At 46.1% G+C, this 13,943-nt stretch overlaps 1 protein-coding gene across 1 annotated transcript; it reads right to left on the bottom strand.

Annotated features, from left to right (window-relative positions):
* Window positions 1–2,760: 2,760 nt before the first annotated feature.
* LOC123133905 (uncharacterized) lies at window positions 2,761–4,185 on the bottom strand. The gene is made up of 2 exons (XM_044553293.1): window positions 3,199–4,185; window positions 2,761–3,056 (listed from the first exon to the last, which is right to left on the bottom strand). Exons 1-2 carry the CDS (start codon window positions 4,075–4,077, stop codon window positions 3,027–3,029), a joined length of 909 nt encoding a protein of 302 aa, XP_044409228.1. The 5' UTR covers window positions 4,078–4,185; the 3' UTR covers window positions 2,761–3,026.
* Window positions 4,186–13,943: the final 9,758 nt, after the last annotated feature.

The raw sequence follows: 13,943 nt of genomic DNA, 5'->3' as shown, positions 1-13,943 counted from the left end.
ACATTGATATGATATATAAAAGAGAAATAATTTATTTACTTATTTGGAGATTAGCCTTTTAGTATAGGACTGTCATTTCCAGCAAAAAGAAAATATAGGATTGTTATACTTCAAGATATTCATGAAAACAAGTATTTGATATGTTCACATCTATATAACTACATGCTCATGTGTGTTTCATCTTTTTTCATGTTCAAATAAAGATATATTTGTGGTTTTTGCTCTGTGTTGATCATGTTTTGGTAGGATATTTTCTATGGTAGTGTTGAAATAAAGATATATTTCTTTTAAGAAAGGGGCACTATAAAGTATTGAAGCGCGCTGAATAATATAAAAAATGTCACGGAATAAAACATTTGCTGGTGCTATCCAAACACTATTGTGTACCTTCAGCAATAATGGGTCATTTGCTTTGCTTGGTCAACCTTGCAACTAAATATGTAAGATGACTTTGAAGTTTACTTTGCACCTAACGAAAAAAGTCGTCCATTTTTAATTGATCAGACAACAATTGTTTTATGTCTACGTGCCTTTTTTGGTACTCAAATATGTTCGTATCCTCTTTTTCAGCTTCAACATTTGGCTCATTCTGGTTTTGGTAATGCTTTCTTGACAGCGAAGCAGTCATGGGCTTTTTATAGAGACCTTGGTGAAGAACTTGTCAGTTTTCACTGCAATTTAGTCAAATGGACGTTGAGATTGAAGTTTCTACTTTTGTTGACTTTCTGATAAATTACAACAACATCGACAAGGTAAAGTTATGCTTCCTTGTTGTCTGATGTATCATGTTTTTCATGGTAAAGGAATAAAAATTTACATGTGTGTAGGTTATGTGGGAGCCTTTTATAGAGCCCTCATGTTTTCATTTAAATATACTTCGAAAATGTAGATTGACAATAAAGGTCATGAGGTCCATGGCTAATGAATAAGTAGTCTTGCTGAAGGTGATAAATATCCAAACTGATGGATAAGCCGAAGGTGATATTCAAGAGGTCCATTTCTAACGAATAACTAGTCTTGGTGAAGGTAATAAATACCAAACTGATGGATAAGCCGAAGGTGATATTCTTCAACCTTACTAAAGTGAAAGCATCTATGGATGCATGTATACATACTTTCAATCTTCCTTTGTTGTCAAACTGTGGCATGTAAAGTATGGGAGGACCAAGTGGTTATAAACTGTGTCAAACCCATGTCTTTACGTAATTTTTCGAACATGGAAGCAGTCGCTTCCTGGATATCAGAGTATGTACATAGAACTGAAACGCTGATCGCCTCATATTTTGCTAGAGAAAAATGACGAGACATGTGTTAGGATGATGGATTTCATTATTAAAAAGAAGGATGTAATATAAGAGCACTTGGAATGCAGTAGACATGTTTCACTTGGAATGCAGTAGACATGTTTACATTGTTGTAATTGTAGGATTACTGATTTGTGGTGCATAGACCATCTGCATTAATTAGTTTTTGTATTTCCTGATTTGTGGTGCGTAGACCACCTGCATTAATTAGTTTTTGTAGTTCCTGTATTTTATTTCTTAGGCTGGTTGTAATGGGTAGTATCATAAGTTAGTATCATGCATATGATACTAGTGTATAATACTACCTCCCTAATGCATAGTATCATATGGTAGTATCACATATGACTTTATTTATTGCCATGCATGACACATACTAGTGTAGCATTTATTATGATACAGTATCATGATATGATACTCAACCCTCTCTTACTTCATTTAATTCTATGCCACCTCATCAAAGTTGCCTAGTTAGCATGCATGATACTAGCTATGATACTCCCATTACAACCAGCCTTACTGCATTATTCTGGGTCGTTTCAAAATTTCTGCTCTACACAGAATCTTAAGAAGTTTGGGTATGCACACAGGTCCTAACAAGAATGGGCTATTTAGTGCAATGCATGTGGCCTGGTGACTTCTTTTCTTTTGTACAACCTCCGTTCCTAAATATAAGTCTTTGTAGAGATTTCACTATGAATCACATACGGATGTATATAGATGCATTTTAATGTGTAGATTCATCCATTTTGCTCCGTATGTAGTCCGTAGTAAAATCTCTACAAAGACTTACATTTAGGAACGGAGGGAGTACGTTCTTGGAGGACTGGGATCAGGTGACATGCGCTACGGTGACATGCACGGTGACATGCGGCTCAAATTCAAATTTAAACATTGCGAAAAAATCTGAAAAAAATCATGTATGTTCACAGCACATACTAAGATAACCCCTAAAAATTTCAGATCAAAATTCGAAACATACATCGAGAAATAAAAAAAAGAAACTCAGATGTGAATAGTCTACAGAGAACCGTTCCGGAACTATTCATGACAGATTTCTCTTTTTTGTTTCTCGATGTATGTTTCGAAATTTTTAGGGGTTATCTTAGTATGTGCTGTGAACATGCATGATTTTTTTCAGATTTTTTCGCAATGTTTAAATTTGAATTTGAGCCGCATGTCACCTGATCCCAGTCCTGGAGGTCACTTATTCTCTCTTCTGTTGATCAAGTTTTCTTCTTCTTTCTTCTGCTTATCAAGGTTTCTTCCTTTCCTTTTTTCTCTCTCTAGGAATTGCATTTATTGTGTGACCTATGTATTGTCATTATTCTTGCTTCATTGGTCGTGTTTGTTACAATTAAACAAATGTTTTAATTGGAAGGAAATCTCCCCTTGCCAACTGCAGCCTGTTACCAACCGGCACGACTCTTTCGTTGATCTCGCTAACCGACGCTATTCGCGTCCCTCTGTATCATCGCGTCCCTACGGGACCTATATATTGTGTTAACTGAACCATCAATAAGGAATACTGTTCGATTCATTTGCTGTTCATTTGCTGTCTCTCGTTTGTCTCTTGATTTATCAGCACGCTCGCCATTGAGCGAGTCGATCAATTCCGGCGATCGCCGGAACAAGAAATATCCTTCACACGTCCGGCACAGCGGCACAGGTCTCCAACCGGCGTGTGGTCGCGCGGCCTCAACCTCCCGCACCAGCCCTAGGCGTTCATGGGACAGGAACGGCGAGTCTCTCGGTCTGGGAAGAAACGAGGAACCAGGCCACCAAGAACAACAAAAAGAAGAAAGAACAGGGGAGTTGAGATCCATTGATCAAAGATTGAACGACTCAGTCAAGAATAGCAAGCACCAGTGGGTTCGTCAATTCTGAATGTTCTTACCCTTTTTTTATGGCAATAGTACAACGGAACTGTCCTGGGCAACCATGTCCATCTCAGCAATGTCTGCCTGCACGGCTTCAACGCATGCGGTGCACGCGACCACGCCTGCCACCGCTCGGCGTACAGCCGCTCTTCACAGACCGGGGCGCTCGCGCCCGTGGCTTCTGGCATCCGGCGCGCGGAGACACGCCTCGCAGCGGCGGCAGCACTTCCCGCAGCCATGTCCTTTGCGGCGGCTATGGGCAGCGCTGCAAAGGCCGCCCAGATGCGTTGGCTGGCGCGCGCCACGACGCGGCTACGCAGCGGTGTCGACCCGGTCGCCCCTGTTGAAGCAGTTCCGCCTTCGGGGAACGACATCGTCGTCCTTGACGACGACGCGCACAAGGCCGCGCCGCTGCTATCTCCGACCCTCGCGGTCGTCGAGGTCGCCACCAGTCGCGCTCGCCTTCGTGCCGCCGGGATACCCGCGTATGCCGTCCTCCACGGGCCGCGGCTCCCCTGCCACTCCTCGTCTTCTCCGCGCCCGGTGGTTCGCCGCCGCCTCTTGGCGCTCGGCGTCCCGCTGGCGAGCCAGCCATCGAGCAGCCCCTCCGACCGCGCTGGCACGTTGGAGTCCGGCGGCGCTCGGGCTCGCGAACGGCGCTTCAAACAGAATCGCGCCCGGCACCCTCCTTCTGGAGGTTCCCGACGAGCACGAGCACGGCGGGAGCTCATCTCGCCGCCGGTGAAGCGGCCGACCGGCCGTGGGCGTCTCCGCCTGTGTCGGTCACGGGATGGGGATTGAGAATGACGTGGCTGGGTTTGCGCCTGGTTGCTCTCTCCCTTATCCGTCCAGTTGACCAGGCTGGTTTTTAGCCATGGCTGCTGGCCCATTTGCATGCTTACTGGGCCACGTCCAGCCCCTGCTTAATTGCTTACTAGATTTTCAGTTCTTTAGCAGATTAGTGTTTTAAAACACTTCTAGCAGTGATTTTATTACTGTTTTAGACCTGCTAAATCAGTGCATATATTTTAGTACTGTTTCTTGTTGAGTATGCGGTATTCCGGAATATTTCTATGATGTATCTATTTTCATGTTAAACACATGTCGAGAACAATGCATCTATTTGCAATTGAGATTTCCAATTTCTTGCAAATACATATGCAAAATTCAAGGTATCATTCTTAGCAATTTGAGATTCACACTAATGATTTCGAGCCACCTTCTTGAAATCTATTAATATTGCAACAGTTCTCTGCAACTGTAATGGTGTCGTCTATATTACGCAATCTGCAGTATAAATAAATTACCGGTTTTTCACCGGAGATGATATGTTCTATGTGTGTACCACATTGTCATTCTTCATGAACATGTCACAACGATCGAGATTGATTTCTCCCGCACAACAAACTTGTAAATTTTTGACAATAACATCTCCCTCATTATATTAGGAAAACACAAGGTAATGAGTTGGATCTACTGCGTGTAAAACTAGGATATTGGGGCAACTGCTCGACACTCTTGGGGTGCGGCTATCTCATTATATATAAGTACCAAAGGGTACAAGTACAAGTACAACACGTATACACAAGTCTACGTATACATATACAGTCTAACACCCTCCCTCAATCTTAACTGTGGCCTGAAGTACAAACTAAGTTAAGATTGCGTGTGCAGCCTACAAACTGTGGTTGTGAAAGAGGCTTCGTGAAGATGTCAGCAAGTTGATCCTTTGATGATATGAACTTGATACTAAGCAGCTTCTGTGCAACACGCTCTCGAACAAAGTGATAGTCAACCTCAATATGTTTTGTTCGAGCATGAAACACCGGGTTAGATGATAAGTATGTAGCACCAATGTTATCACACCAAAGCACTGGAGAGTGAACCGAAGGAACTCGCAACTCCCTCAGCAAGGACTGAACCCAAATGATCTCAGATGTCGCATCAGCAACTGCTTTGTACTCGGCTTCTGTGCTGCTGCAAGACACCGTAGCCTGCTTGCGAGCATTCCAGGCAATCAAGTTGGGACCAAGAAACACTGCATACCCCCCCCCTGGATCGCCGGTCATCAGGACTACCAGCCCAGTCAGCATCAGAGAAGGCCGAGATCTCATAAGACGGCGCACGCTGGAGAAGCAAACCATGAGATGCAGTGAGGCATATATATCGCAGAATGCGCTTCACAGCTGACCAATGGGATGTTGTGGGCGCATGAAGAAACTGACAGACACGATTGACTGCATAAGAGACGTCTGGTCTGGTGATAGTAAGATACTGCAGGCCTCCAACAAGACTGCGGTACTCAGTGGCATCATCAGAGGAGAGAGGGTCTCCATCAAAAGCAGACAACCGATCAGTGGCAGACATAGGAGTAGCGACAGGTTTACACTGCAGCATACCAGCACGACGCAACAAATCCAGAGCGTACTTCTTCTGAGTAAGAGTGACTCCAACAGAAGACCGTGACACCTCCAGACCAAGAAAGAAGTGCAGAGCACCGAGATCCTTAACAGCAAAATCACCACTCAATGCAGCCACAAGACGGTCTGCCGCAGCATCTGAGGAACCGATGAGAATAATATCATCAACATAGACCAGTAAATACATCGTAACCTCAGGGCGTTGAAGAAGGAACAGTGATGTGTCAGCAGTAGAAGGAATGAACCCAAGTGCTCGCAAAACCGAACCAAGACGTGCATGCCAGGCACGGGGAGCCTGCTTAAGACCATAGAGCGCCTTAAAAAGACGACAGAGATGATTAGGACGTGCAGGATCCACAAACCCTAGTGGCTGACGCATATAAACCTCCTCCTCCAGAACTCCATGCAAAAAAGCGTTATGCACATCAAGCTGACGGAGAAACCATCCTCGAGTAACAGCAAGGGATAGTAGCAGACGAATGGTAGTAGGCTTGATAACTGGACTGAACGTGTCTTCATAGTCAAGACCATACCTCTGTTTGAAGCCCTTAGCCACTAACCTTGCCTTGTAACGCTCGATGGAGCCATCAGCATGCCGTTTAACTTTAAACACCCACTTAGAGTCAATGATATTGACCCCAGACACTGGAGGAACAAGCTGCCAGGTGTCATTCTTCAGCAATGCTTGAAACTCCTGTTCCATCACGGCACGCCAGTGGGGAATGCCTAGTGCAGCCTGAAAGTGGCGAGGCTCAGCAGTGGGATCCGCAGCAGCATGAGCCATGCACGCGGCGAGCCACGCAACAGTCCCATCGGTCCGGATCTTAGGCTGAAAGACACCGGTCTGACTGCGCGTGCGATGTCGAGGAGCAACAGGTTGTGGTGGCGACGCAGGGCATAATGCAGGCGACGAAGGAAGCGACCCCGAGTCGCCAGGGCTCACGCCGGAGCCACTGGGCGTCGGAGAGGCGGGCGGTGTGGCGCCCGACACGGCCACGTCGCCCAGGCCCACGCTGGAGCTGCTGAGCGCCGAAGGAGCAGACGAGCCTGGGGTGGCCGGCCCATCGGGAGCCGAAGCCGGCCCAGGCGAGCCTGGCGTGGATGGCCCAGGAGCAACCTCCTCCGAGGCCAGCTCAGGCGACTCCCACGAGGCGGGTGAGGACGACGCTCGCGGAGCGGGGTCGGGCGATGCCTGCGAGGTAACCGCGGGCGCAGCTCTTGCGGGTTGCGGTGTGCCGCCCGATATGCATGCCCCATGCACGCGATCGTCCTCCGGACGCGCCGGTGCTTGTTATTCAAGGAGCTCGAGACGAGCGCCACGGCCAACACCTGCAGCATGGTTAGGGAGCAACACAGGAGCATATGCAACATCCACAAATTGATCAGGCATAGGTGTGGTAGAAGAATCGTCTGGCATAAGAGTGATAGAGGTATTCGGAAGTGCACGAAAGGGAAACACATTCTCATGAAAAACAACGTCACGAGAAATGTAAACGCGATTGGTGGGAACATGTAGGCATTTGTACCCTTTGTGAAGGGAACTATACCCAAGAAAAACGCACTTTTTCAACCGAAACTCTAGCTTATGTTTATTATATGGACGCAAATGAGGCCAACAGGCACACCCGAAGACTTTGAGAAAGGTGTAGTCTGGGATTTCATTGAGCAAGAGTTCAAGTGGGGTTTTCACATTCAGTAGTCGTGAAGGAAGCCTATTGATCAAAAAACAGGCAGTGGAGAAAGCATCACTCCAGAACCTAAAAGGTACGGAGGCATGAGCTAACAAAGTGATGCCAGTTTCTACAAGGTGACGATGCTTATGTTCGGCAGTCCCATTCTGCTGATGCGTATGGGGGCAAGACACACGGTGTGTAATCCCAAGCTTGTTAAAGAACGAGTTTAGGTTGTGGTATTCACCACCCCCCCAGTTGCTTTGGACATGAATAATTTTCTGGCGAAGGAGACGCTCAACATGTGCTTGAAACTGGATAAACACATCAAACACATCAGATTTTTTCGTAATAAGATAGAGCCAGGTAAACCGACTGTAAGCATCAATGAAACTGACATAATAATTATGGCCACTAACAGACGTTTGGGCATGACCCCATACATCGGAAAAAATAAGCTCAAGAGGATGTTTCACAACACGACTAGACTCTGAAAACGGGAGTTGGTGACTCTTGCCCTGCTGACAGGCATCACAAATAGTTTCAGCAGTTTTATTTGACACAATTGGTAGCTCATGACGATGCAACACATGGCGGACTATGGGAGCGGAAGGATGACCAAGTCGCGCGTGCCAATGTGTAGGCGAGACACGAACACCACTGAACACCTGAGGAGAAAACTGCATCGGAGGTGTGGTTGGCGCGTCAAGTGCATACAAGCCACGGCGAAGACGACCGCTAAGCAGAACGGCCCTCGTGTCCCAATCCTTGATAAAGAAACGAAAAGGGTGAAATTCAGCAAGGACATTATTGTCACGAGTAAGTTGTGGAGCAGACAACAAACTACGCGAAGCAGTGGGAATACGAAGGATGTTAGACAAATGCAGTTTTCGTGAATTGTGTGCAAGAAGGGATGTCTGACCAACATGGGAGATGCGCATACCTGCTCCATTGGCGGTGTGCACCTGATCATGACCGCGATATGGCTCCTGGACCAAGAGCTTGCTCATGTCGTTGGTGAAGTGGTTGGTAGCTCCCGTGTCCATGTACCACGAGGGATCAATCGAGTAGGATGGAGTACGCCCGTGCTCATGACCCACCACCGCAGCGGCCGCCTGTTTTTCATTCCCCTTGCCATTGTTGCCGAGGCCAAGGAAATCTTGCTTGTAGCGGCGATGACAGCGAGAAGCCACGTGGCGCTCAATCCCACACAGCTGGCACGCCTGCTGAGCCCCACAACTGGGGCAGCAAGCCACCGGCCGTGATCCTCCTGTGATGGACGGCGCGGCGCCCCGTGAGGGCTGAGATGTGCCCGCCGGCTTGGCAGGGAGCAAAGGCTTCTGCGATTTGCCATGGGTTGCGGCGTTAGCAGAGGCAAAACTCGGAGTAGATCGACGCGCTTTGATGCGTTGTTCGCGACCAAGGAGCCGCGCATACAGTTCCCGCGGCGGGAGAGGCGCCTCGCGCCCATGGACGTTCTCAATGAGATTGTCATAGTCATCATCGAGGCCATTGAGCACATGAGTGGTGAAGTCCTCATCTCCAAGGGGGTGGCCAATGGAGGCCAGCGTGTCTGCAAGTCCTGACATCTTGTTGAAGTACTCCGTGATGGTGAGGCCTCCAAGCTTGGTCTCCCCCAACTCAGTGCGGATAGAGTGAGCACGCGCCTGAGACTGCGAGGCAAAACTGCTGTGAAGTGCAGACCAAGCCTCCCGGGATGTCGCGGCGAAGATGACAAGCACGACACGCTCGAAGTCAGCGAGGACTGGATGGCCGAAAGTATCGCCTGGTCTTGGGCCACCCACACATGATGAGCCGGGTGATACGGCGGCGGACACGGGATAGAGCCATCAACATAGCCCTCCAAGTAGCGACTCCGTAGGAGAGGTTGCACCTGCGCCCGCCAGGACAGGTAGTTGTCCGGTGTAAGCTTCACCGGAAGAAGATGCGAGAAGTAGAACAGCGATGGCGCCGGAGCATAACCCGCATGGGGACCCATGTTCTGCACATCATGGGGAGCGAGGGCCAAGGACGCCTCGTAGCTAGGACCGGAAGGGGCATCGATCGGACCAGGCGTGGCCACCAAAGACACGGCGGGCGCGGCGCCGTAGGCCGCGCCATAGGGTGACGGCGCCATCTGTGACGACGGCGGCATCGGCCAGGTAGAAGGCATCGGTGGCGCGGCGCCGTAGGTTGGTGCAGGGGCGCCGTACCACGGAGCATAGGTCGGGGTAGCGCCATAGTAGGGCGGAGGGGCTCCGTAGGGTTGGGGAGCCGCCCCGTAGGCGGACGGTGCAGCGCCGCGAGAAGGTGGCGGCGCGAAGGAGAAGGTCGAGGGCGAGGCGCCACCAGTGGTGATCGGCGGCTGGGGCAGGAGCAGGGCGGGGGGTAGCGGCGGCTGCCGCCAAGCCGTGGCGAGCGGGGGGAGGCGAGGAAGGGCGACGAGGGAGCGACGGGCGCGCCAGCAGGGGAGGAAGCCGAGGCGGCGGCGGAGTGCGCGTAGGCCATCGGGCTAGGCGGCGGCAGCGATCGGCGGCGGCGGCGCAAGGGGTGCAGCGGAAGACGGGAACCCTAGTCTGATACCATGTAAAACTAGGATATTGGGGCAACTGCTCTACACCCTTGGGGATGCGGCTATCTCATTATATATAAGTACCAAAGGGTACAAGTACAAGTACAACACGTATACACAAGTCTACGTATACATATACAGTCTAACACTGCCCATGTGCAAACTATCTCTATTACTGTGAGATCTGTATGATCTTCAATGTGTTATGTTCCAACAATTGAGGTTGAGCATTTTCAAGTTATACACTTGAGTCAAATTTTTGCATTCTTGTTACAAAACCATGATGATTTTTAATTTACTTCTTGTAAATTAATTATCTCTGGCTTGCCCCTAGAAGTAATCGATGGCTAACAATTTGAGGCTCTTGCCCTCAATGGACACAACTTACTTAAGCGGGTCATGGACATTAAGATCAGTCTCGCATCCCATGGGACAGCACGTGCAATCCAAGCCACGCCACCGGGGCGCAAAGGACCTCAGGGGTAATGGTTTGAAACTCGCTTCAAACCCTCAACCTGACACCATCAAGCTGTCACAAGACCCTATGAGCATGGAGAGCTTGATGCTTGAATATGCATCAACCGACATGTTTGGAGACTATACATTTAGTCTCTTAGTCTCCTTAGTAACCTATTTATTTAGGTCCATTTATGATGTTCTAATAAGAACATGATTATTATTGTTGTTATCATATATTGTATATCACTATATATTGTATCAGCACTTTGATACAAATTCATTTGTATGTATTCTATATATCCGACACTGATTTTGTTGAGAATCTTCATGTCTATATATAGATTTCTACGGGAGTCAATCCGATAAAAAATGATATGTGCCTTGTGGGCATATGCACCACAAACTCTATACTCAAGGAAGTCCAATGTTTCCCTCTCATTGAGAGAAATGAGATATTTTAAAATTGCTAGATGCGATGAGGTATTTGTTGGCTCAACTCGAGTCATATTTACTATCCCCGTGGGTACTCGAGTAACGTCAGGATGCTTCATTGCTTCCCAAGTTTAACTCGTACCCTACTAAGCTATAGAGATATTTGTCAAAATGGTTTCCATAGCGAAACTTATGCTGACAAAAAAGAGAAATACATTCTCTTTACCATATGCAACGGATATGGCAAGCACATTTTCTATGTATCATCTGGATTGTACTACACAAACTGCAAAACCCGTAGCACATGTTGCGCCCAAGATAGTTTTCCAAAATGTCTTGTACATGAAAAACTTGGCATACTCACCTTGGTCATTGAGACATTGGGTTGAAACCGAAACTATCAGAAATTCCAATAGTTTATGATTATTATGATGCTACATTCTAACACCATTTGGATTTTATGTGCACTACAAGTGACACAGGGAAGCTAATATTAAGGCTCGCACATCTTAAAGTCTACGCTGAACCACTCAGACTCCTTGAATGCATGAAGTTGAGGTAAGTGGCTCTTCCCATCCATTGACTGGACTATTTAGGTATTTCATGTTCTAAAAGACATATCTACATGATGGTCTTAAGTGTGTGCTTTATTCACACGAAACCATTGCTCATTATCCTCACGTCAATTTCAAGCAAATCGAATGGATAACATTGCAGAATTCTCCTTGAGTGTCTTCTCTATGGCCCTTGGATTGAGTTTAACAATTTGTCCTAAGGTCTAGACTCAAGATGGTTTGGTAGAATCCTATCCAAAGAGTTAAGCTCATTGCATTATATTTACTTTGGAATTGCAACCTGCCAACTTTACGTTGGAGTCATGCAGTTTTACACGCTCATGACAGAACTGCATAATATTATTCCCCTCTATCTTTGATATGTGGATATCTACCAAGTATTTCCTATATGCGGTAATTCGGTTGCATACCGATATCACCACTCGGCATACATTATTGGCCCTCGACATATAGTTGGGATCTATGTGAGGAATAACTGTATTTTCGTCAATAACTCAAGCCCCTCGCATGGGGAGTTATTCAAGGCCAGTATGTTGATTCAATGAGGAATATTTCCAGGCATTAGGGGGAGATTTCAAGTACCATAAAGGATGTCGGGAAATTAGTGGAATGTTCAATACATTTCTGCCTCAAATCCACATGCTCAAAGATCTGAACCATGCGTTCAGAAGATTTGCAACACATTGCAAATAACCCGCCAGATTCATTTACTGACTATAAAGGTGTCACATAATCCTACAATCCTGCAAAAGTATGCCTGAAAGAGTGGAGGTACCAGCAAAATCCACTCCACTCCCTGTTCAATGCAACAGGGGGAGATGTATGGCAGAAATACATTAGGATTCAGCTTCTCGCAAGCAAGGATATCAAGGCCTGTGAATCAGTAAATGCAAGTCAACTTCACGTTGACAGACACCTAATGGGTAGTATATACCCAGTGGACGGGAAACCTCCACCAACCCAGGTCATAGTGCACACAATGGCCGGGACATCGGAATACCCGACTCAATCGCATTGGGAAATCGCGAGTAGTCACCATGGGTAATGATATTTCCATCAACTATATATTGATATGTAGATTCAGGAGAAACATATAACCGGAAGTCTACAATTGTCGACATACATTTCTCAACTAGATTGAAAAAAAACTTTCAAATGATTCGGATCCAAAGACCATGGCCATGACAAAGTGTAAACAACACTCAGACTGAACTCAAGCAAAGGGTATAATCTAGGTATAAATGATCTTGCTCAATAATGGGAAGGTATTCATAAGCAATACCTACACCAGTTTTCTTCTGGAAACAGAATTGAGAACAACGAGGTGGTGAAACAAAGAGCAAGTATTGTAGCACAAGGGTTCACGCAGATACCCAACTATTCTCCAGGGGTGGAATCTCATTCCGATAACTTATATCATTGGCAATACAAAATCATCTATCTCTGCAGTTGATAGATGTAGTGATCGCATATCCATGTGGCTCACTAGATTCAGACATATATGATTGATTTCTAATGGAATCTCAATTCTGAATCGAAATACAAAATGCAACATACATTGTGTAAAAATCAGTAAGTCACCATATGACTTATTGTTGTCGGTACATTTGGCACAACCGACTTAGTGAGTTCCTTTACACAAGGATTGCTCCTACAATGATGGTTATCCATGTTTGTCTGTCATACACAGTGATTACTCCTGCAATGACGATACATGTAATCATCTAAACGATGGAGTTTAAATGAAGGATTTGGGTAAAACCAAGATACCGCTCGTTACTACAACTTGAGCACCTTCACTCATACATTTTGGTACACTATGTTGTCTATATCCAAAATATATTGGAGAAATTCATTGTGGACAAGTCTTGTACATCCATAACTCTCATGGTGGTTCATTCTCTAGACATAGAGAAAGATATATTAGACCAACAGATGATGGAAATGAAATATTGGGACTCAACGTTCCTTAATGCCATTGGATCCACCAAACACAATTGGTTGGTACTCAAGAATATCTTTTGATATCTCCAAGGCATCAAACTTGTTGTCCTGTTTTTTCAGTTTCACAGAAATGTGAACATCGATATTATTGGATACATCGATCAGATCCCCACTATGTCAAATCATAGACAAGCTTAGTGTTCCTACTAGGTGTGGTAGCCCTCTCATGAAGAGTCTTCGAAATAGATCTCATGGCTACATCCACCAACCATTATCTCAATGATAATGTTTCTTGTGTTGCCCGGATGCAAACATGTTACGTAATAAGCAATATCTCTATATTGCATATCTTGCAAGACAAATCATGTGATTGATTATTTCACCAAGTCTCTACCAACTTCTACATTTCAAAAATATGTTCATGGAATTAGTATGTGATGGCTTCGAAATTTGCAAGAATCATGGGGAGTATCTTCCTGAATTATTCCTGTTCAAAGCATCATATTATACTCTTTTTTCCTTCATGAGTTTACTTTACAAGTTCTCATAAAGGTTTTTAATGAGGTAATATCAACATGAGTGTGACGCCCGGATAATCAGACTACAGTAATCCCACGTTAACGATGCCACGTCACCCCGGTTACTGTTGCTAATCTATCGTTAGATCAAAACCGGTCCAAAATTCAAATT

Source organism: Triticum aestivum, chromosome 6B (assembly GCF_018294505.1).
Source record: "Triticum aestivum cultivar Chinese Spring chromosome 6B, IWGSC CS RefSeq v2.1, whole genome shotgun sequence".
NCBI classification, from domain to species: Eukaryota; Viridiplantae; Streptophyta; class Magnoliopsida; order Poales; family Poaceae; genus Triticum; species Triticum aestivum.
The sequence above is the reverse complement of the archived record's forward strand: the minus strand, read 5'-3'. Positions and strand labels throughout refer to the sequence as shown.